Source organism: Stomoxys calcitrans, chromosome 5 (assembly GCF_963082655.1).
Source record: "Stomoxys calcitrans chromosome 5, idStoCalc2.1, whole genome shotgun sequence".
Classification (NCBI taxonomy): Eukaryota; Metazoa; Arthropoda; class Insecta; order Diptera; family Muscidae; genus Stomoxys; species Stomoxys calcitrans.
In genome coordinates this window covers 11,694,890-11,718,028 of record NC_081556.1, presented here as the reverse complement: position 1 = coordinate 11,718,028, position 23,139 = coordinate 11,694,890, and the positions used below count along the sequence as shown (strand labels likewise).

At 33.4% G+C, this 23,139-nt stretch overlaps 1 protein-coding gene across 5 annotated transcripts in view; it reads left to right on the top strand.

Moving 5' to 3' along the window:
- The window catches only part of LOC106082548 (uncharacterized), a 161,146-nt gene that overhangs the window by 43,591 nt on the left and 94,416 nt on the right, over window positions 1-23,139 (top strand). For all 5 annotated transcript variants that reach the window (XM_059369378.1, XM_013245118.2, XM_013245120.2 and 2 more), the window contains 2 exons: window positions 20,193-20,425; window positions 20,494-20,820. In XM_059369378.1, the coding sequence (XP_059225361.1) occupies window positions 20,193-20,425; window positions 20,494-20,820 (560 nt within the window). The remainder of the gene's footprint in view (window positions 1-20,192; window positions 20,426-20,493; window positions 20,821-23,139) is intronic.

Genomic DNA, 23,139 nt, shown 5'->3' with positions numbered 1-23,139 from the left:
TTTCTATCGTCACTCCGATTATACCGTAACGGTATGACCTGCTTCTATACATTCACACATCGCCCTAAGTCTCATTGCCACAGTGGCTGCCTTACACTTACTGGTTCGGATAGTTAGAATAGTCTCCAGTGCCCTAATGGGCGTTGTCCTCATCGCCCCGCCTTTGCCAAGACAACATGTTATCTAAACCTGTTTTAACGTTCTAATGTTGTACTCTTTCTCCATCGCAGTCCACCAAACTAATAAGGTATTAGTCAGTATAAACACGCTCCTGTAGAACCAGTGGACTATTCTCGTATGCAGGTCCCATTTGTAGTCTACGGCCCGTCTATGAGATGGGCCGGGAGGTACGCTCCCGAATTTGACACTTCAAGTTCAGGTTCCAGTCTGGAGTAAATAATGAGAAAAATAAAAGAGAAGGGAGTTGAAGTAAGAATTTGCAGTTACAGAGACTTATTCCACCACTTATGCGTTTGAGATTTTTTATATCATACGTGTCCGTTAAAACCGCTATATTTGCTATTTGCTGATCTTTTTTCTTATCTGAATGTCACTGTAATTACCAAAATATGCTAAAATTTGGCAACGAAAATGTTCTGGATAACTTTCCCACTTTATGTTCTCTGCAAGTGACACTGCCCTCTATTGTTGTATACTATACTCCATTTTTGCTTTGAACAATTTGGTGAACTTTAAACTATTTGGTATTTTCTTCATCTGAAAAACAATATTGGCAACACTCAAATGTCAAAGACACACGACGTTGGTATGAATGGATGACTTTTTAGTGTTCTAGTGGAAAGTTTATAATGGAAAGATTTTCTGTACAACAACAACAATGCAAACAAAACAAATCAACAACAATAGAATATTATTAATGCCAATACATTTTGATTGCGCGTAAATATTACTCATGATGCTGTTTATTTGGTGTTGATCAGTATTATCACCATAGCCATCATCACTGCGTGAAATCTTCGTTCGTTTATAATAAAAAAGAAACGAAACATTCATCTCATCTCTCGTCATTTTTGTTGAGCGTTGCGTTTACATTGTTATCGCCAAGGGGCCAGATTATCGCAACAAAGTTTAACGGCAACAAGCAACGCAAAGAGCAGCAGCCTTAATGTTTGTGTATGGTTGTTGCTGTTTTTGTCTTTTTGTTTCTGGGTAAACGATGATTTCCATATATGTACATATGAACATATTGGTTTTTGTCAGCAACCTCTCGTCCATGTGTTTTTGGCCCATAGAGAGATAACAATGCCAAAGTTGTCCATTATAACATGTAGGGTTATCATCAAATGAGCAATGAAACGTAACCAATAGTCACAATAAGGGCCAAAGGTTTATTAAAGGTGATCAATATGTGTATAATTTATATTTATATGCTGATATTGCACTCGCACTGCTGTCAGACACCAAACATATGACAGACAGCTTCAGATTAGTATTCGTATCATACATAGTCTTGAAATATACTTTGTCTAAAGTGAACAGAGATAACGGTGACAGTACCAGAAGCTCTCTGTTTTAGCTCATTAGAAAACCACTCTCTCCGTGTTTAGAATATAGTTAAGGTTTAACAGGGTTGCCATCATAGTTAATTTTTTTTTAAATTTTAAATATGGAAACATTAGATTAATGGGTTTATTTAAAAAAGAAACATTTAGAAATTTTGTTTACCCCTGAGGAGAAAGGAATTCCAATGAATAAATACAGAAAAATTCCTTTATTTTCTATTATTTATTTTATTTGTTTATTTTTATTTGTTTATTTTCTTTTTCTATTTTTTTATTTTTTTTATTTTTTGATTTTTTTATTTTTTTGTTTTTAATTGTTTTTAGTAAAATTTTTTGTTATTTATTTAAGACAACTTTCCTTAAGATTATTTTGTCTTTAAATAAAGTTTTTTTTTTTTAATTTGTCTTGGAAGAAATTTTATTTTTTTTTTTAATTTTTTTTATTTTCTTTTGTTTGTTTTTATTTTTTTTTACTATTTTTAATATCTTTTGTTTATATTTATTTTTTTGTTTATATTTAATTTTTTTATTTGTATTTTTTAAATTTTTGTTTTTAGTTTTGAAGAAAATTTTGTCGGAAATTTCTCTTTAGAAATCTACTTTTAAATTTCGTGCGTAGAGATTTTATAAAATAGTTTAAAGAGAAAATTATCGGTTTAATAACTGTTTATACCCACCACCATAGGATTGTGGGTATACTAATCTAGTCATTCCGCTTGCAACACCTCGAAATTGATCTGCGACCCTATAAAGTAAATATATTCCTTAACCTTTTTACATTCTAAGCCAATCTAGCCATATCCGCCCTTCCGACTGTGGAAATCACGTTATCAGTCGAATGACTAAAGATTTCTGCATTGCAAAGAACTTTTATGGAAGTGTGTGTGCTGTTGCCAAAACACTTCGAATGGCATGGTGGAAAGCGATTTCTGATACACCATTCATCTTCATCAACACCTTTGTCGAATTGATTAAGGTTCTCTACATACCCAACGACTAGGGTGTAGAATACGCTTTTCGTTCTGAAATAGGTCTCAATAAGTCCCCTTGAGAATTTTTAGTATTTTATTAGGACTTCCCACAATCGATCGGCTCAGATTTGGATAAACGATCTTTCGATTTGATATCTTTAGCCCCTGGAAGCTGCAATTGTTTTCCGATTTGGCTAATATTTTGCATATACTGTTCTGCTACAACTTCCATTAGCCATGCCAAATTGGTTCATAGCCTGATATAGCACCCTCATAAATCTATCTCCTTATTAAAAGTCTTGAGCCCATGAAAGCCCAATTTATTCCAATTTGGTCTGATATAGCTCCCATATAAACCTATCTCCCTATTTAAAGTCTTGAGCCCATAAAAGCCTAATTTTTTCCGATTTGGCTGAAATTTTAAGCCAAGGATTTAATTGTGTCCTCCAACATCCATGATAAGCATTTTCCAAATCGATTAGTCTTCTACGACCCCTATAAGTTTAAATATTTGCCTGAGAAACCCATATGCCCTTCATTTGTGTAAATTTTTAGCGGAATCCATGGTAGTGGGTTCCCAAGATTCGGCTCGGCACTGTTTTAGTTGTTTTAAGTCAAAAATGTTCACCCCATATTTTATATATTTTATTATCTTCGATTTTGACTTTATAGGCACAATAGGGCGCAATTACCCGATTTATCGAAATTTTGTATTGTAAGTACTTTTATGACTTGCAATGGACATACTAAGTATGGTCTAAAACCATCCACTATCTTATATCGCTCCCACTTTTAAATTAATTTTCATTTAAATTCTTAAACAGCTATGCCGCTAGAAAAAGCCAATTTATTGCTATTCATGGTGGTTAAACCAAATCTATGCTAACAAAATGGCAACTCTGTTTACTACAGTTAACGACCGAACCTAAGCTGTTTCAAAATGAAAATTAGCTCTCTCTATCGCTCTCTTTGAAAAGGGAATCTATTTTGAATTACGCATTTATTGCATCACCTTTTACAAAATGGCCTTTATAGATTGGGCACAATAATTTCCTTTGCCAAAATCCTATCAATTTCGTTTTTCTTCTCTAACAGCTAATGCCGCTATAAAATCCTGTGAGTTGATATTTGCAAATTTGCCCACGAACATTTCATTAAGGAACAGGGGCAAACTTCTCACATACCAATGAGTGTTATTCGAATCAAGTTTTAAGCTCAATGATAAGGGACCTTCTTTTTAAAGTCAAAACCGAACGGCGTGCCGCAGTGCGACATCTCTTTAAGAAGAAGTTTTTACATGGCTTCTATGCATGGCATATTACCACAAATATGACGTCAGCCGCCGTTGAAAAGTTTTCTGATGTTATCGCCAGAATTCGAACCCAGGCGTTCAGCGTCATAGACGGATATGCTAACCTCTGTGCTACGGTGGCTTTTTAAGATAGTTGCTATTTATGTTATTTAAATCAAATCGAAATTAAAACAATGGCAACTCTGTTTACTCCAGTTATCTACCGAAGCTTATCAAAGCTCTTCTAGAAATTAAACTTTAAAGCGTCAGATTAGTCTCTCTCTTTCCATCGCTCTCTCTCCCTCTCCCTCTCTCTCCCAATATTAAATGAGAACCATCTCGAATTATCGCCTTTATTGAATCACAATCTATAAAGTGATTAAGGTTCTCTACATACCCAACATTAAGGTGTAGACACGCTTTTCTTTCTGAAATAGGTCTCAATAAGTCCCCTTGAGAATTTTTAGTATTTTATTAGGACTTCCCACAATCGATCGGCTCAGATTTGGATAAACGATCTCTCGATTTAATATCTTGAGCCCTTGGAAGCTGGAATTGTTTTCCGATTTGGCTGATATTTTGCATATACTGTTCTGCTTCAACTTCCATTAGCCATGCCAAATTGGTTCATAGCCTGATATAGCACCCACATAAATCTATCTCCTTATTAAAAGTCTTGAGCCCATGAAAGCCCAATTTATTCCAATTTGGTCTGATATAGCTCCCATATAAACCTATCTCCCTATTTAAAGTCTTGAGCCCATAAAAGCCTAATTTTTTCCGATTTGGCTGAAATTTTATGCCAAGGATTTAATTGTGTCCTCCAACATCCATGATAAGCATTTTCCAAATCGATTAGTCTTCTACGACCCCTATAAGTTTAAATATTTGCCTGAGAAACCCATATGCCCTTCATTTGTGTAAATTTTTAGCGGAATCCATGGTGGTGGGTTCCTAAGATTCGGCTCGGCACTGTTTTAGTTGTTTTAAGTCAAAAATGTTCACCCCATATTTTATATATTTTATTATCTTCGATTTTGACTTTATAGGCACAATAGGGCGCAATTACCCGATTTATCAAAATTTTGTATTGTAAGTACTTTTATGACTTGCAATGGACATACTAAGTATGGTCTAAAACCATCCACTATCTTATATCGCTCCCACTTTTAAATTAATTTCCATTTAAATTCTTAAACAGCTATGCCGCTAGAAAAAGCCAATTTATTGCTATTCATGGTGGTTAAACCAAATCTATGCTAACACAATGGCAACTCTGTTTACTACAGTTAACGACCGAACCTAAGCTGTTTCAAAATGAAAATTAGCTCTCTCTATCGCTCTCTTTGAAAAGGGAATCTATATTGAATTACGCATTTATTGCATCACCTTTTACGAAATGGCCTTTATAGATTGGGCACAATAATTTCCTTTGCCAAAATCCTATCAATTTCGTTTTTCTTCTCTAACAGCTAATGCCGCTATAAAATCCTGTGAGTTGATATTAGCAAATTTGCCCGCGAACATTTCATTAAGGAACAGGGGCAAACTTCTCACATACCAATGAGTGTTATTCGAATCAAGTTTTAAGCTCAATGATAAGGGACCTTCTTTTTAAAGTCAAACCCGAATGGTGTGCCGCAATCGACATCTCTTTAAGGAGGAGTTTTTACATGGCTTCTATGCATGGCATAGTACCACAAATATGACGTCAGCCGCCGTTGAAAAGTTTTCTGATGTTCTCGCCAGAATTCGAACCCAGGCGTTCAGCGTCATAGACGGATATGCTAACCTCTGCGCTACGGTGGCTTTTTAAGATAGTTGCTATTTATGTTATTTAAATCAAATCGAAATTAAAACAATGGCAACTCTGTTTACTACAGTTATCTAGCGAAGCTTATCAAAGCTCTTCTAGAAATGAAACTTTAAAGCGTCAGATTAGTCTCTCTCTTTCCATCGCTCTCTCTCCCTCTCCCTCTCCCTCCCAATATTAAATGAGAACCCATATTGAATTATCGCCTTTATTGAATCACAATCTATAAAGAGTTCCATAGAGATTACACACAATCATTTCCTTTTCCAGATTCCTATCTTATCTATACAATATTGACTTTATGTTACCTTTATATGCATTTTCCCAATTTTATTGAATGTCTTTTTTAGGGTTTTAGGTTATTTTTGGTGGTGCGTTAGGTCTATAAATCTCTGCTATCACTCCAACAAGACATCATCATATGAAATGCTATGAATGATTGTCGCGGTGGTTATGGAGGACTTGAATCTATTTTTAAACCTATTTATGTGTTTGCCTTTACAAAAACAAAAATTAATTGAGGCTTTGATTGTAATCAATAATGTTTATAATCCCCATTGATTATTTTTTATTAATTTATCATAGTACTAAATAAATGGTAAAAGAGGGAGAGGGACTATTACCTGGGAAATGAATATTAAATTGTGTTTGTAATTCCCGAGTTACTCATACTTGAGTATTGAATTTACCACAAACTGAATTGCTTTAATACGATAATAAATATTGCCTATGTCAAGTGCGATTTATTAAATGAAAACATTTTTTCTAGGAATTTTATTTAATAATTGTTGCTGCTTGTTTATTGATATAATCAATGGCATTCATGAAAGCGATTCAAGTCTAGAACATATAGTTGAAGTTTTTAGAAAAAATAAACAATATCTGCGTAAAAAAGCGCATTGAAATTAATAGAGACTAGCCAATCCAAGCACGCTACGTTGTGCCTTCTACAATACACAGAATAAAAAATTACTTATATTTATAAACCAAACTTTAAGGTCTTAGGGGTGCATCTTGACTTCAGATATAATCCACATTGTTAGTAATCCAATAACTTTCGGTTGAATGGGAGGCCCTTGGCTCTCCCTCGTTGTCAAGATAGGTGGTTTAAGTAAAAAGGATGACCCCAAAACACTTTTCGTCTGCCAGATACGTTCTGCCTTCTCTTCGAGACCCCATATTACCACATCGCTCTACATGTCGCTTTGGGTTGTTCAGTGGCAGGGCAATCCTTTACACAACCCTCTTCTGATATTGAAATATAAAGTGCACTTATTTCATCACATGATCATTTTGAACTATCTGAATATTGCAATTGTCAAAGAAATTTGTTAGTAAAAACAGCAAAAATGTTTGCTGAATCAGCAGAAAGTGTGTTTATTTTTTTTTGAAAGGTTAGGTTGAAAAGATGATGCAGATTAATATCTCACGCCATGCCACTATGGACATACACCTAAGCCAGTAATCGGCTTGTTGTGCGCTCTTAATACTAAAAACAATTGTAATTATCAGAGAAATTTTTTAGTAAAAACAGCAAAAATGTTTGCTGATTCAGCAGAAAGTGTGCTGACATTTTTTGCTAGGTTATGTTGAAAAGAGGGTGCGGATATTATTCCGCCCCAGTCTCTATGGACATAAACCTAAGCCAGTAATCGGCTTGTTGTGCGCTCTAAATACTAAAAACAATTGCAATTCTCAGAGAAATTTGCAAAAATGTTTGCTGAATCAGCAGAAAGTGTGCTGACATTTTTTGCAGGGTTAGGTTAGGTTGAAAAAAGAGTGCGGATGTTAATCCGCCCCGTGTCACTATGGACATACACCTAAGCCATTGATCGGCTTGTTATGCGCTCTAAATACTAGAAACAAGTAACCTCGATAACGAAAATCTAAGTTAGGAATTCCGTGCTACTTACAAAATCTTTAATTGTTTTCCATGCCACGCCCATAAGTTTATTTATATCTGGAATTGTGTCCCCACCTAAGTACCGGTGTCTGTTAGCAAGCTCCAACGAAAAAAAGAAAAAAAATTGCTATAATATTGAATTTATATCAAGTTATGGTCCGAATCTGACATAATAGAATTGAAAATTGGAGACCATAGTAGAAGTCATTGTGTAAAATTTCAGCCAATTCGAGTAAGAATTGCGCCCTTTAGGGCCTCAAGAAGTAAAATAGAGAGATGGGTTTATATGGGAGCTGTATCAGGCTATAGATCGATTCGGAACATATTTAACACGTATATTGAAGGTCATGGGTGAAGCCGTTGTACAAAATTTCAAGATCCCAGATCGATATATATGGCAGCTATATCAGGTTATGAATCGATTCGAACCATATTTGGCACTGTTATAAGAAGTCATAAAAAAACAAGTCTTGCGAAATTTCATCCAAATCGGATAAGAATTGGGCCCTCTAGTGGCTCAAGAAGTCAAAATTCAAGATCGGTGTATATGGCAGCTATATCCGGTTATGGAGCGATTTCGATCATACTTAGCACAGTAGTTGAAAGTCATAACTTAAAACGTAGTGCAAAGTCATTTTTGTCGTTTTTTTATTATACGATGCGTGTACAACAAGAAAAGCACAAAAAACAACGAATGCGTACTAATAAAAAAAACAAACTGTCCGCAACATAGAGACATTTATACCGGTGTTTTCAGCGGTTTATTCTGCAAAAAGAAAAATCGCCAAAGCAGCCATACAATGGACTAAAATGACTGGTAATATGATCGGCAATTTGTGTTAATAGGGGTGAATTAACCCCAAAAATCCTGCAGGGTACAGACTGACCTCCATGCCAAAGAACACAAAGTAGGGCCACACTCATTCTGCCTATGGCTTTGCATTCAAACAAATAACGGATGCTTTAATAAAACGTAAAAACAATTTGCTGTTTCTGCTTCTTCTTTTTTTATTTAAAATAAATTTCTCATTTTCATTTATTTTCTTTTCGGAAAATGAATTACCATATATACGTACTCTTAACATCTCTGGAAAACTATCTTTCGATTAATGCCAATTTCATTAGAATCCATTCAGCGGTTTGGCCGTAATATGTACCACAAAATCGGTTTTATAAAACCCACCTACTTAAAATTGTTTGTTGTGCAGCCTCGCAAAGCTTATACGAACAACAACAATAAAAATGCCTCGCACCCAAAGCCAAATGTCAAGTAAGGCCACGCACATCACACCCCCGCAACACCCTCACCTAAATAGTGATACTCTTTCTATCGCACCATTTGTTTATCTTACGCTCACTACTAATACTCCCACCTATGGCTTTGCATTCACACCCATAACGAATGATTTCGAAAAAAACAACAATAATTTACTGTGCTAATGCTTCTTTTTCTTTTATTGAAAATTAATTTCTCGTTTTCATGTCTTTTTCTTTCCAAAAAATAACTTTTCATAAATATTCGTCGCTTCTCTGGAAAAATATTTTTCGATTGTTGGAAATTTCATTAAAATCCATTAAGCCGTTTAGCCGTAATATGTACCACAAACCTGTATCTGTATGTACCTATTGCATATGACTTTGTTTGTATGTTGTGCAGCCTCGCAAAACTAATACGAACAACAACAAAAATAGGGCCACGCACATCACACCCTCACAACACCTTCCCCTATATAGTGGTACTCTTTCTCTCGCGCCATTTGTTTCTCTTACTCTCGCACCATTTGTTGCTCTTACTCTCACCACTAATACTCCCACCTATGGCTTTGTATTAACACCCATAATGAATGCTTTAGAAAAAAAGCAACAATTTGCCCTGTTAATTGTTTTAAATATAAAGGCGATTATGCGGTACATATTACGGCCAAACGGCTTTTAATGAAATTTCCAACAATCGAAAAATATTTTTCCAAAGAACCCTCTAATATATATTAAATTTCTGTTCTTAAAGAAAAGCCTTTAAGATGTGGAATTACTTTTCAATAAAAGCAGAAGAAGCATTTTCTGCTTTGCCTTTATAAAACTCTTGGCCGTTTAATATTGGGTTACCCAAAAAGTAATTGCGCATTTTTCATATAGTCGGCGTTGACAAATTTTTTCACAGCTTGTGACTCTGTAATTGCATTCATTCTTCTGTCAGTTATCAGCTGTTACTTTTAGCTTGCTTTAGAAAAAAGGTGTAAAAAAGTATATTTGATTAAAGTTCATTCTAAGTTTTATTAAAAATGCATTTACTTTCTTTTAAAAAATCCGCAATTACTTTTTGGGCAACCCAATAATATATATTGACACTGTACGTGCTCATGTACATCCTACAAAGTCCTACTTATTGGGCAGGGTTACCAAATTAGGACAAATGCCTTGCATGTATGGAAAGCGGCATAGTAATAATTATTGCTTTGAACCACGAATATAATTATATCGTCATCGATGACCACGATGTATCGGGCTAAGTGAGGTCTAGTCTTGTTAAGAGTGTCAAGCAGCAGTCAAGCAAGCAGTGTCAAAAATCATTTCGTATGGAAAATAATAGCACTTTCTGTTCCCCGAACATGTAACTTTAATTTAACCTTTTTTGGGGTTTCAATTGTTTAATTAGTCGTTCCTTTTTCATTTTCGTTCCTTCGTGACCTTTTTACCGTATCAGTTCACACCTGTCCTCTTCTATTACCCGTTTTTGTGGCGGATGGATGGATGGCTGATTACAATTTATCAGAATGTTTATGGTGCCACACCATAATAAAGCTCAGAATTTGCCTCAAATAAAACCCACATTTATTGTTGAGAACAAAAAAAAAAACAACAACAGCAATAATAAAAGAAATAACAAAAAAAAAACCAACACAATGTGCTATAAATAATGCTCTAATTAAACATTTGTCTGGGAATCATTAAACAAATGAGTGAAAACAGAAACAAACCATCAAAGAGAGATATGGTGGTTGGTTGTTGGTACTACACAAGCATTTCTTGTACCGTTTTTTTGTTTTTTTTTTTTTTGTTATGTCTCCCCCACACCCTATTCTTCATAATTTGTGAGCTGCAGCAAGGCCTTTCAAAGTGTTGTGTTATCAGTGACACAACAACGAAATACAATGTCAACACACATTAGGAGTAAAACACTGCGAATACACCGAATACACCACATCAACAATGACAAGCAACAACACCACACACACAATATTTATTTTCCCCACACCCCAAAAAATGTTAGGACATAACAGAAATAAAGCCAGAAATTACTTGAAAGCAGCAGTTTTATACTTTATTATTATAAGTACCCATAATAATCATAATGTCTGAATATTGGCTAAAGATAAGATAACGTTCTAGTACAAAAACTGGCAGAGTATCAGCACCATTCGACCGGCACTTACTACGTTTGTCCTATAAATGATTTTCATAAATAATAGTGGGGTTTTATTTATGATGTTTAATTTGGTTTCTATTGTATTACAAAAAATAACATAAAGAGTAGGTAATAAAAGAAAACACACCTGTATGGGCATTTTGAGAGTTTTCGTAGGGATTCAATCTAGAAACCTATCTAGTGAATAGTTTTGTAAATAATAGGCTCATGAGATATTATATTCCTTGCATTTTGGGTATACTTGTCTTTATACAAATAACTTTTGAACCATCTATTGACTCATACTGAAACTGTTATGTTACTGTTATAAAAGATTTATGTAGAACTTTTACTACAAAACCTTAATATAAAAACCTACTATACAATTTAAAAACAACTGTTATACTACAATTCGTATATTATAACATTTATACTTCAACATTTACACTACGACTTTTTTTGTACTACAACTTTTATTTTGCACCTCTACTATGTTTAAACTTCTATACAACAACTGTTATAGTTTTATACTTCAACTGTTAAACGAAACTGTTATACTAAAGTTGTTTGCACCACAAAGTTTATACTACAACTGTTATACAGCTATATTAACCTTTTGTACAATAACTTTTATACTGTTATACTATTACACAAAAACCTTATACTACTAATTTTGTAGTGGATGCCACCGTAGCGCAGAGGTTAGCATGTCCGCCTATGACGCTGAACGCCTAGGTTCGAATCCTGGCGAGACCATCAGAAAACAATTTCAACGGTTGTTTTCCCCTCCTAATGCTGGCAACATTTGTGAGGTACCAAAGAGGTGTCGCACTGCGGTACTCCGTTCGGACTCGGCTATAAAAAAGGAGGCCCCTTATCATTGAGCTTAAACGTGAATCGGACTGCAGTAATTAATAAGTGAGAAGTTTGGCCCTGTTCCTTATTGGAATGTTCATGGGCAAAATTTGCATTTACTAATTTTGTAGTAAAACTGCTATACATAACCTTTTGTACTATAACTGTTATACTATTATATTTAAAATTTTTTAGTATAACTGTTATACTTAGATTTTTATCCAACAACTGTTATTCAACAACCTTGGCACCACAATGTTGATACTTAAACTGTTATAAAGTTATATTACAACTGTTATACACTTATATTACAACTGTTATAATTGACATTCTACGTCGGTTTACCAATGTCTTTTCGTCCGTCTGCCGAAAGCAAGCTAATTTTCGATGCTACTAGTTTTGTAGTAAAACTGTTATACATAACCTTTGGTACTAAAAATTTTATCATGTTATACTTCAAATCGTATACTATAACTGTTATACTTAGAATTGTATCCAACAACTGTTATTCATCAGCTTTGACACCACAATGTTTATACTTTAACTGTTATACAATTGTACTACAACTGTTGTACAATTATACTACAACTGTTATACACTTATATTACAACTGTTATAATTGACATTCTACATCGTATTTTATACTATTGGGTTGCCCAAAAAGTAATTGCGGATTTTTCATATAGTCGGCGTTGACAAAGTTTTTCACAGCTTGTGACTCTGTAATTGCATTCTTTCTTCTGTCAGTTATCAGCTGTTATTTTAGAAAAAAAATGTAAAAAAAGTATATTTGATTAAAGTCCATTCTAAGTTTTATTAAAAATGCATTTACTTTCTTTTAAAAAATCCGCAATTACTTTTTGGGCAACCCAATATAACTGTTATACTTTGACTTTTATCCAACAACTGTTGTTCAACAACTTTGACACCACAATGTTGATACTTAAACTGTTATACAGTTATACTACCACTGTTATACACTTATACCACAACTGTTCCGTCCGTCCGTCTGCCGAAAGCAAGCTAATTTTCGATAAAATAAATGCAAGGCGTTTGAAATTTTACATTTGTATTAGCTATATTGTATTTTGATATAGCTCCCATATAAACCGCAATTGTAACCCAATTTTTCCAAAAGTCCCGATTTTATTTCTTGAGCCTCTACAGGGCGCAATTGTTATACATTTTGGCCGAAATTTGTTTAACATGATACGGTTCAATATCGGGTCATATATTGGTATAGCTCCTATTTAAACCGATAACCTTATTTGAAATAGTAATTCAAAGAATAGATTTACCATTGAGCTCAAAATCTTGAATCGGGCAGATCTCATTGATGAGAAGTTTGCCCCTGGGCCTTAATGTCCACGATCAAATTTGCATTTGTAGTTCAATGGATTTGCTAAATACGATCCATGGTGGTGGGTCACACTTAACGCGGCTTGATCATACTTGACGCGCTTTTATTGCTTATTTTACTTCATTTATGCTTCCCTTTTACTGTTTTTAGAATGTATGTCATAAAACCCTGCTTATAAATCTAGTAGCCCATTGTTATCAACGCAAAGCTTTTGGGGTTACTGCAAATACAGCGGGAAGTCTACCATTTTCCTAGAAAACAACATTTAACCCAAATCATACTGCAAATTTATAATAATGCCATAAAAACCAAAACGAATGCAAAATGAGGCTACAAATAGAAATTTGCTAATTTCTTATGTTCATTCTCTCATTCGGAATACCTACATTCTTAGATATTTCAATGACTTTAGGCTTGGCTGGTATCTAGAACCAACTGGAATCGTGTTTACGTTGGGGGGTTGCTTTTAACAAGCCGACAATGGACTTAGAAAGGCATGTCGGGCTTTATTGTCAAATAAAACACCCTGGTTTGCGAATACGACAAACAAGCTCTACTAATACTACTGCACAGTGGGTTTGGAAAGATCCTTTAGAGGAACTTTGGTTCATATGACAACGATATTCTAGTTCTATTAGAATTTATTGATTGTTTAGATCCAATAACTGATTTAATTCGATATTTTAAAATCCCTTTAAGACAACCGAACACTGTGCCCCACATGGATTACTGATGTTTGATGACGTTTTTCGCATCGACTGCTGCTAACAATGATGGTCTACCGCAAACATAGCGAAAATACTTCGAATAAATTAAACACTCATTTTCATCGAAAAATGAGAAAAAAAAGAAAACAAATCCAAAGCCACCACAAGAAGCCAGTGCGAGATGATGATAAGCTTGTGAACCTTTTTTTTAAATAGCCTGCGGTATCCCCTTTGTGTTCCTGTCCTGGTGTGGCCCCAAGCCACAAACAACCATTTCAGAGTATTTATTATAGCGATTCTTGGTAACAATGGTTTGGCAAAGCCCAGAATCATTGTTGAGGGGTCTTTTCTAAAATACTTTGAGTTCTGCAACTATAGCACATGCTTTGTTGATTTCTCTACTATTTTTGTATTCGAAAGGGGTTTTCTATCTTTTATGATTCTCTTCTTTTGTTCGTGTTTTTTGCTTGTGTGGTAGTCAATATTTAATTTTCCATATTTGTTTTAATGTTTATTCTATTTATATTGTTTTCTCAACCATTTATCACATTGTTGGTCGTTTTTTTTTATTTTGTCTCCCCTCCAGTGTGAGTGGTATAGTCGAGTGTTCATTTTTTGTTTTTTTTTTTTTTTTTTTTTAATTTGCTAGGCTATTGATAATAGTCGATAATTATAACCCACCGACTGACTGACTGACTCACTGGCGCTTAGTTGGCCAGTTTGACTGACTTCTTGAGTGGCTGACTAACTAAACTAGAAGCCCGTTCGCTGGTTGAATGAATGAATGTAGATTTCTCGCTAAGATATAATTAACTTTTTTTTATGACTTTGGGGGTTTTTTGTTGTTTTTGCCGCTGTCATAGCTGTGTTATTATTTAATAATAACAACAATGCCCGCAGAATATCTAAAGTGTTATTAACTGAAATACTCAACGCTTTGTAGTGGTGCTAATTGAGGTTAATTTGGTTTAAATGAATTTGATTTGTGTTTTTGGTCTATTTGTTTATAAAACTACTATAGGTGCTGGCTGGTTCATAATCCAGTTTTGTAATGGATCAATTGAAATGTTTTAATGATATATTCTTAAAATTGTTTTAATTCATTGGGCAATTATGGGCTTTGACCTAAATTCATGTTTGCAATAAATAAAAATATAATGAATTAATTCAAAAAAAAATAATGATTAAAGGAAAATAATAATTCAATAAAAATAAAAATTGTACATGGAAAAATTTCTAGAAAATTTTCTATGGAAATTTTCTATAGAAAATTTTCTATGCCCGGGATTCGAATCTGGGCGCACTGATCAACAGCGAGAGCCGTTGTCTAGCGCTCGTATCCATCTATACATCTTCCAACAGATGCACAGAATCATGTCCACCATGAAAGTAGTGTAATTGTCGCAGAAGAAAACAAATCTGTCATTACACGAAAACACATGCATTGGGAAAAGTCTATACTTTGTACAGTACATAGTATAGACAGGGTTGTCGAGTGTGGTTAATGTGGTATTTGTATCATAGAGGCGTTTTCGCAATAAATTCGATTCAAATACAACATACCAACTCACGGCTCTTGAAGTCATCACACCTAATATGGTCCCATAGTGGTTGGTGTGTGTTGCGACCTCTGGCTTCCTTTTTCCCATTTGCAAAAAGAAAATCTCCGATCATTGAGATCGCCTCGAATGAGAAACAAACAAAAAAAAAAATTATGAAAAATTTTTTATAAAAAATTTTATGAAAATTTTTTTTAAAAAAATGTATGAAAAATTGTTATAAAAAAATTTATGAAAAATTTTTAGAAAAATTTTTATTAAAAATTTAATGAAAAAAATTTTATAAAATATTTTATGAAAAATTTTTTTTTAAAAATGTAAAAAAAAGTATGAAAAAACTTGTACAAAAAAAATATAAAAAACTTTAAATTATACAGAAATATTTTTTTAAAAAAATTTATGAAAAATTTGACATCATACTGTTATGATGAAATGTTTATGAAAATCCATTTAGGTTAAATCAATAAAAAAATTTATAAGAAATTATTATAAAAAAATTTTATGAAAAATGTTATAAAATAAAGTATAAACAAATCTTATGAAAAATTTTTACAAAAAAATTTTATGAAAAATTTTTACAAAAAAAATTTATGAAAAATTCTTACAAAAAAATTTTATGAAAAATTTTTACAAAAAAATTTTATGAAAAATTTTTACAAAAAAATTTTATGAAAAATTTTTACAAAAAAATTTTATGAAAATTTTTTACAAAAAAATTTTATGAAAAATTTTTACAAAAAAATTTTATGAAAAATTTAAAAAAAAAATTATGAAAAATTTTTAAAAAAAATGTAAGAAAAATTTTTTAAAAAATTTACGAAAAATTTAACATAACAAATTTTTTTTTTAATTTTATGAAAAATTTGACATCATTTTTATGAAAATCCATTTAGGTTAAATTAAAAAATTTGTATATAAAAATTTTTTAAAAAAATTTATAAGCAAAAATTTTATGAATAAATGTATATACATTTTATAAAAGAAATTTTATGAAAAAATTTTTATAAAAGAAATTTTATGAAAAATTTTTATAAAAAGTTTTTATGAAAATTGGTAATGAAACCATTTTATGAAAAATTTTTATAAATCTCATTTTATGAACAATTTTTATAAAGCTCGTTTTATGAAAACTTTTTATAAAAAAAACTTTATAAAAAATTTTTACAAAAAAAAAAAAAAAAATTATGAAAAATTTGACACCGATAGTGAGACGAAGAGCAGCACATCGAATGTATCTCCTCAATTAAACACTTTATTTTAACTGACCTGCAGCCGAAGTCATAAAAGTAAAAAAAAATCAATAAAATGTTATAAAAAATTTTTATGAAAAATTTTTATAAAAGAAATTTAATGAAAAATTTAAAAAAAAAAATTATGAAAACATTTTATAAAAATTTTTATAAAAAAATTTTATGAAACATTTTTATAAAAAGATTTTATGAAATGCTAATGAAAAAAATTTTATAAAACATTGTATGAAAAATTTTTATAAAACAAGTTTTATGAAGAATTTTTATAAAAAAAATTTATGAAATATGTTCATTAAAAAATTTTATGAAAAATTTTTTAAAAAAGTTTTATGTAAAGAGCTAATGAAAAAATTTTATTAAAAAAATGTATGAAAATTTTTTAAAAATATTTTATGAAAAATTTTTTTAAAAAAAAAATTTTATGAAATGCTAATAAAAATATTTTTCGAAAAATTTTTATAAAAAAATTTTACAATAAATTTTTATAAAAAAATTTTACAACAAATTTTTATAAAAAAATTTTACAAAAAATTTTTACAAAAAATTTTTATAAAAAAATTTTACAAAAAATTTTTATAAAAGAATTTGTGTAAAAAAATTTTATGAAAAATTTTTATAAACAAATTATTTGGTAGAAACATATGAAGTGAAGTAATTTTCTTTCTTGCTGCGCTACAAATGAAAATACTCTTAAGAGAATAATTTCAACCTGGAAGACATACCTTTTTAACAAATCCTACCGACGAGTTTAGGTGGTTCTAAATGAAATCGCGATCTAGGAAACCAGTCAAATGCTTTTGCAAAACAAAAAACACGTTTTCTGTCTAACTTTAAAAAACAAGTTTTTTGTTTTCTATTTGTAATAGAAATTTTTTTTTATTTTTATTTATTTACATCAATAAAAAGGTGCTTATAAAAGCCAATTTCTGATATTCTTGCCTGGATTTGAATTCAGGCTTTAAGTCTGGACATTCTATCCTCTGACACCATAACTAAGCACCATGTGCAAAGTTTCAGCCAAATCATATAATAATTACGCTCTCTAGCGCCTAAAGATGTTAAATTAAGAGAACGGTTTATATGGGAGCCATATCTTAGATTCGGAAGTAATAACAAAGCACCATCACCAATAGAGAAATCTAGAAAAATCGTGAAGATTTTTTTGATTTTGGAATTTCTCCATAGAAATTTCCTATAAAAAGTTTTCGATAGAAAATTTTCAAATTTTTTTTAGCCTGTTAGGGCGAAGATCATTAAATTTCATAATTTTTGTTTGTTTCTCCTTCGAGACGGGCTAAATGATCGGAGATTTTCTTTGCAAATGGAAAAGGAAAGCCAGAGACAGCAAACACACCAGTTAGAAGACATTTTCAATCATATTAGATGAGATGGCTTCAAGGGCTGCACTTTGGTATGTTGTATTTGAATCATATTTATTGCGAAAACGCCTCTATGATACAAATATCACATTATCCACGCTCGACAACCCTGTCTATTAACTGTACTTTTCCCAATGCAAGTGTTTTTGTGTAATGACAGATTTTTTGTCTGCGTCAATTACACTATTTTCATGGTACTCATGATTCTGTGCATCTGTTGGAAGTTGTATCGATGGCTTCGAACGCTAGACAAAAAAAAAATAGAAATTTCCTATAAATATTTCTCCATACAAATTTCCTATAAAAATTTTTCCATCGAATTTTTCTATGGAAATTTCCTATAGAAATTTTTCCATAGAATTTTTCTATGGAAATTTTTCCATAGATATATTCTTATAGACATTTTTCTATAAATATGTTAATTATTTATTCCAATATTAAATAAAAACTTCGCAATGTCATATCTCCATAGCATATCATTTAAAACAAAAATTCCTATGTATGCCATGATAGCACTAGATATTAATAATGATAAATAATGTTTTTTTATAACATTGCTTAACATTTATTTCTCTTATAGTTCCTCGTGATGTTGTCTGACACCAACTACACTTATCAGGCTCTTAAATGGCTTAACGCCTTTAATACTCGATACTTGTGTGTCCACAAAAAATCCATATTTACATGAAGTGCTTAAATATTTGAATTGTTATGTATATGGGTCAGACCATGATGGCAGAAACCAAAACGTAACAGAGAAAAAGAAAAAAATCAATTTCATGAAAAAAAAAAAATGCAATTCATTTTAGAGAATGATATGTACTTTGGAATTAACAAAATTAGATTTAAACAAGTAAAAGCGTGCTAAGTTCGGCCGGGCCGAATCTTATATACCCTCCACCATTGATCGCATTTGTCGAGTTTTTTTTTTCCGGCATCTCTTCTTAGGCAAAAGAAGGATAAAAGAAAGTTTTGCTCTGCTATTAGGGCGATATGAAAATATGGTCCAGTTCGGACCACAATTAAATTATATGTGGGAGACCTGTGCAAAATTCCATTCTAATCGGATAAGAATTGCGCCCTTAAGAGCCTCAAGTAGTCAAGACACAAGATCGGCTTATATGACAGCTATATCAGGGTATTGACCGATTAGAACCACACTTGACACAGTTGTTGGAAATCATAACAAAACAAAATTTCATTCTAAACGGATAAGAATTGCGCCCTCTAGAGGCTCAAGAAGTCAAGACCCAAGATCGGTTTATATGGCAGCTATATCAAAACGTGGACCATTTACAATCCCAACCGACCTACACAAATAAGAAGTATTTGTGCAAAATTTCAAGCGGCTAGCTTTACTCCTTCGAAAGTTATCGTGCTTTCGACAGACAGATGGACGGAAATGGCTAGATCGACATAAAATGTCACGACGATCAAGATTATATACACTTTATGGGGTCTCAGACGAATATTTCGAGTAGTTACAAACAGAATGACGAAATTAGTATACCCCCATCCTATGGTGGAGGGTATAATAATTAAAGTTTAAAAGCTATAGGTAAATTAACTTTAAATAGAAAAAGTTTATTAAGTACCTGTATGAAAAGCTTTTATTTGATTTGTATTGGAGCAAAGAGAGAAATATTATTGTTTGAACAAGTGCCAAATAAATAAATCATATCATATGATGTTTTGTGCAGTGAATGTTTTCCGCATTTCTCCTGTGGAATGCCCCATCTATGAAGGTACCTTTTAGCAACGCAGTAGTAGGTGTGTCCGAGCGTGCATTTTATTAAAGCTTTATTTGGCTCTCCGTTATAAATTCCGAACATATGTATTCATCTCTTTTTGTAGTTTGCCCTCTCTCTCTCTCTCTTTCTCTCTCTCTTGATGTTATAAACAAAGGCAAACAAAGCCTACGATAAAAATTAAGGCAAATACTATTCAAACGGTGGGGCGGGTATTAATTTAAAATGGTGATGATGGAAGAGCAAACATTGCCTTAGTTTAGTTTTTTTATTTATTTTGTAGACACACTATTTATAAACACTGGAAATGGTTAAGAAGAAGGAAACACACATTTTTATTTAAATATTTGTTTAGTTTATTATAACCCAGAAGACTAACTTCCATGTTTTTTGTCTTTGTCTCTTTTTGTTTTTTGCCGTGTTTTAGACATGTGAGAGTAATTCAAATCACTCATCAACGCAACAGCAACAACTACAACAGCAGCAGCAGAGGGATTTAAAACATATGCGGGGCAATGATTCACGGCCAACAACACCTAACACACAGCTGCAGCAGCAACAACTACAACAACAGCAGCAGCAGCATCAATTGCAGCAACAGCATTATCAGACAGTAGCAGGACAGCAACAACAATTAGAAAATGGCCATGGGCAATATCCGTAAGTTGAGTAACATATGTAACTTTGTTGTTATGATTTGTAATCCTTTTTTTCTCTCCCTCATCTAGCTGCTATATCTGTAGAACCTTGTGCGCTTCTAATAAAATGGAATGGCTGTCCACAAGTGCTGAGCACATGAATTCGCATGCAATGCATTTTCCCTGCCTTAAGGCCAATAGCAACAATAATGCGGGAAATAATTCAAATTCAAGTAGCAGTGGAGGTGGCGGCGGAGCAGTAGGTGGCCGTGATAACACTTTAAATACAAGCAGCGGGTCTGCTATCAATAATGACCCCAATGGTAATCGGGTATTGGCCTGCAAGGACTGTGTCAATCATTTGGCCCGCCAATGGGAAACAATGGATGCCGAAAGGGTGCCATTGGAGCACAGAAGGTAAGAATGAAAACGAAAGGGCTAAAGCAGAGTCATCACTCACCCGTGAACATGGCAAACTTCTCATATATCAGTGAATCCTTCCCGATTCAATTTTAAGCTGAGTGATAAGGGACCTCATTTTCATAGACGGTAACCAATTTTCAAGCCCTATGTATCAGCCTCTGGTCCTATTCAAGTCCCCAATTTGTGCATACTTATTGGAAAACAGCTCAACATTGACTATGTAAAGTTTCGTGTCCATATCTCTATCCGTTCAAAAATTCCACAATTATTTCCATGATTTTTAGATTTGGCAACACTGTTGGACGTGTTGCAGTGCGACACCTTTTTGGTGTCGCACTTTAGAAGAAGATAACAATCGCTGACATTTTTTTCTAATTTTCTTGCCAAGAACACAGGCGTTCAGCGTCATAGGCAGACATTGTAACTTCTGGAATACGTTGGCCTCCACCCATCATATATGCAAATGCAAATTTTTCCCATGAACATTCCACTAAGGAACAGGGACAAAATTCTCACATATCATTGAGTGCAGTCCGATTCATGTTTAAGCGCAATGATAAGGAATCTCCCTTTTATAGCCGAGTCCGAACGGCGTGCCGCTGTGTGACACCTCTTTGGAGAGAAGTTTTACATGCCATAGTACCTTACAAACGTTGCCAGCACTAGAAGGGGAAAACCACCGCTGAAAAATTTTTCTGATGGTTCCGCCAAGATTCGAACCCAGTCGTTCAGCGTCATAGGCGGACATGCTAACCTCTGCATATATACCCATCTAAAATTATCAATGTTTGTACGTAAATATTTAAAGTCTGGTTTCGTATCCACATTTAAGTGTTAAAACCTTTTAGAGGCGAAATTCGTTGCAACATCTCGTCGTCGTCCCGACATGACCGATATGCCCGACACATACAGAAAGTACTTGTCGCATCTATTCTGTATAGGAGTGCTCCTAGTTCTCGTTGTGCTGTTATAATAGCCTGAACTTTTACTTCCCCTCAATATTTGCCTTGTATTGCAACGAAACGAATCCTCCTAAAGGATTTTCTTAGTTCTTCCGAAAGTTTCATTGTACATGTGCGTTCGTCGCTCTTAACTTATATATTGTAGCCTTAAAAAAACCCTTCATTTCCTTGAAATTTCTCGCCCCAGACCACAATCCCAAAATTGTTCAACGCCAAGTCCCCAATTAAGGTCTTATGTATGTTTTCTGTGCTAAGGAAAGGTATGGCAAGGCATTTTAGCTTTAGACCAAAGCCCATATTGAGCTGCAGTTGCCAAAGGAGAGGGCCCAATTTTGGACCTGCATTATTTTGATACTTATAGTGCAGTGCATTGAAAATTGTATGGAAATATGCAACAAAGTCCTGAACATATATGGTTCCAGTGCAGGCTTATGTACTACATTTGTCTCCAGTATTGCCTTTTAATGTTTTTGATAATTAAGTGTGGTCAGCTGATGCAATGCATCTATTGTGAATTGTAATTCATATCAACTGAAGCAATACATCTATTGTGAATTACCATTGAGCTCAGGATACACTTAACAAGGTTACACCAAGCGATTAGCCGACATAAAATTTTTGAAATTACGTCATTAACATTGTGTAACTTGTTGTTGTTTATGTTTTTTTTGCTTCTTTGCCATGTTCACTTTAAATTCAATTAATACAAAGAAAAAATAATGCGTGTATATGAAATATGAAGGCCACCGTGGCGGAGAGGTTATCATGACGGCCTGTGACGCCGGAGGCTTGAGTTCAAATCCCGGCATGAACATAAGAAAATTTGTCTGCGGTGGTTATCTCCTTAATAATGCTACATTAGTGTGGTATCCTGCCATGTTAAATCTTCTCTGCCAAGTTGTATCGCTATGCGGCCACCGTTCAGACTCGGCATAGAAAAGGAGACCCTTTATCATTGAGCTTAAGCTTTAATCGAGCTGCATTTATTGTATTGAAGAAGTATTTCCTGTTCCTTAATGGAAAGTTCATGAAATATTTAGTTGTATACAATATGCTGCATTTTGTCAGAAAAACATTTTTTACCGACTTTTGTTAACATTCACAATAGACAGTTTTTGATAAAGACCCGAGTTTGGGGGAGTCGTACAGACCGATCTCCCTTCTCTCACCAGTGGCTAAGACGCTTGAGGCATTACTCCTCCCGAGCCTCGTAGGAGAATTTCCATTCGCCGAGCATCAACACGGATTTCGGAGACTGCACAGCACAACAACAGCTTTGCATGCCATCACCACACACATTTGCCGTGGCTTCAATCAACCCAGGCCATGTGATAGGACGGTCCTCGTGGCA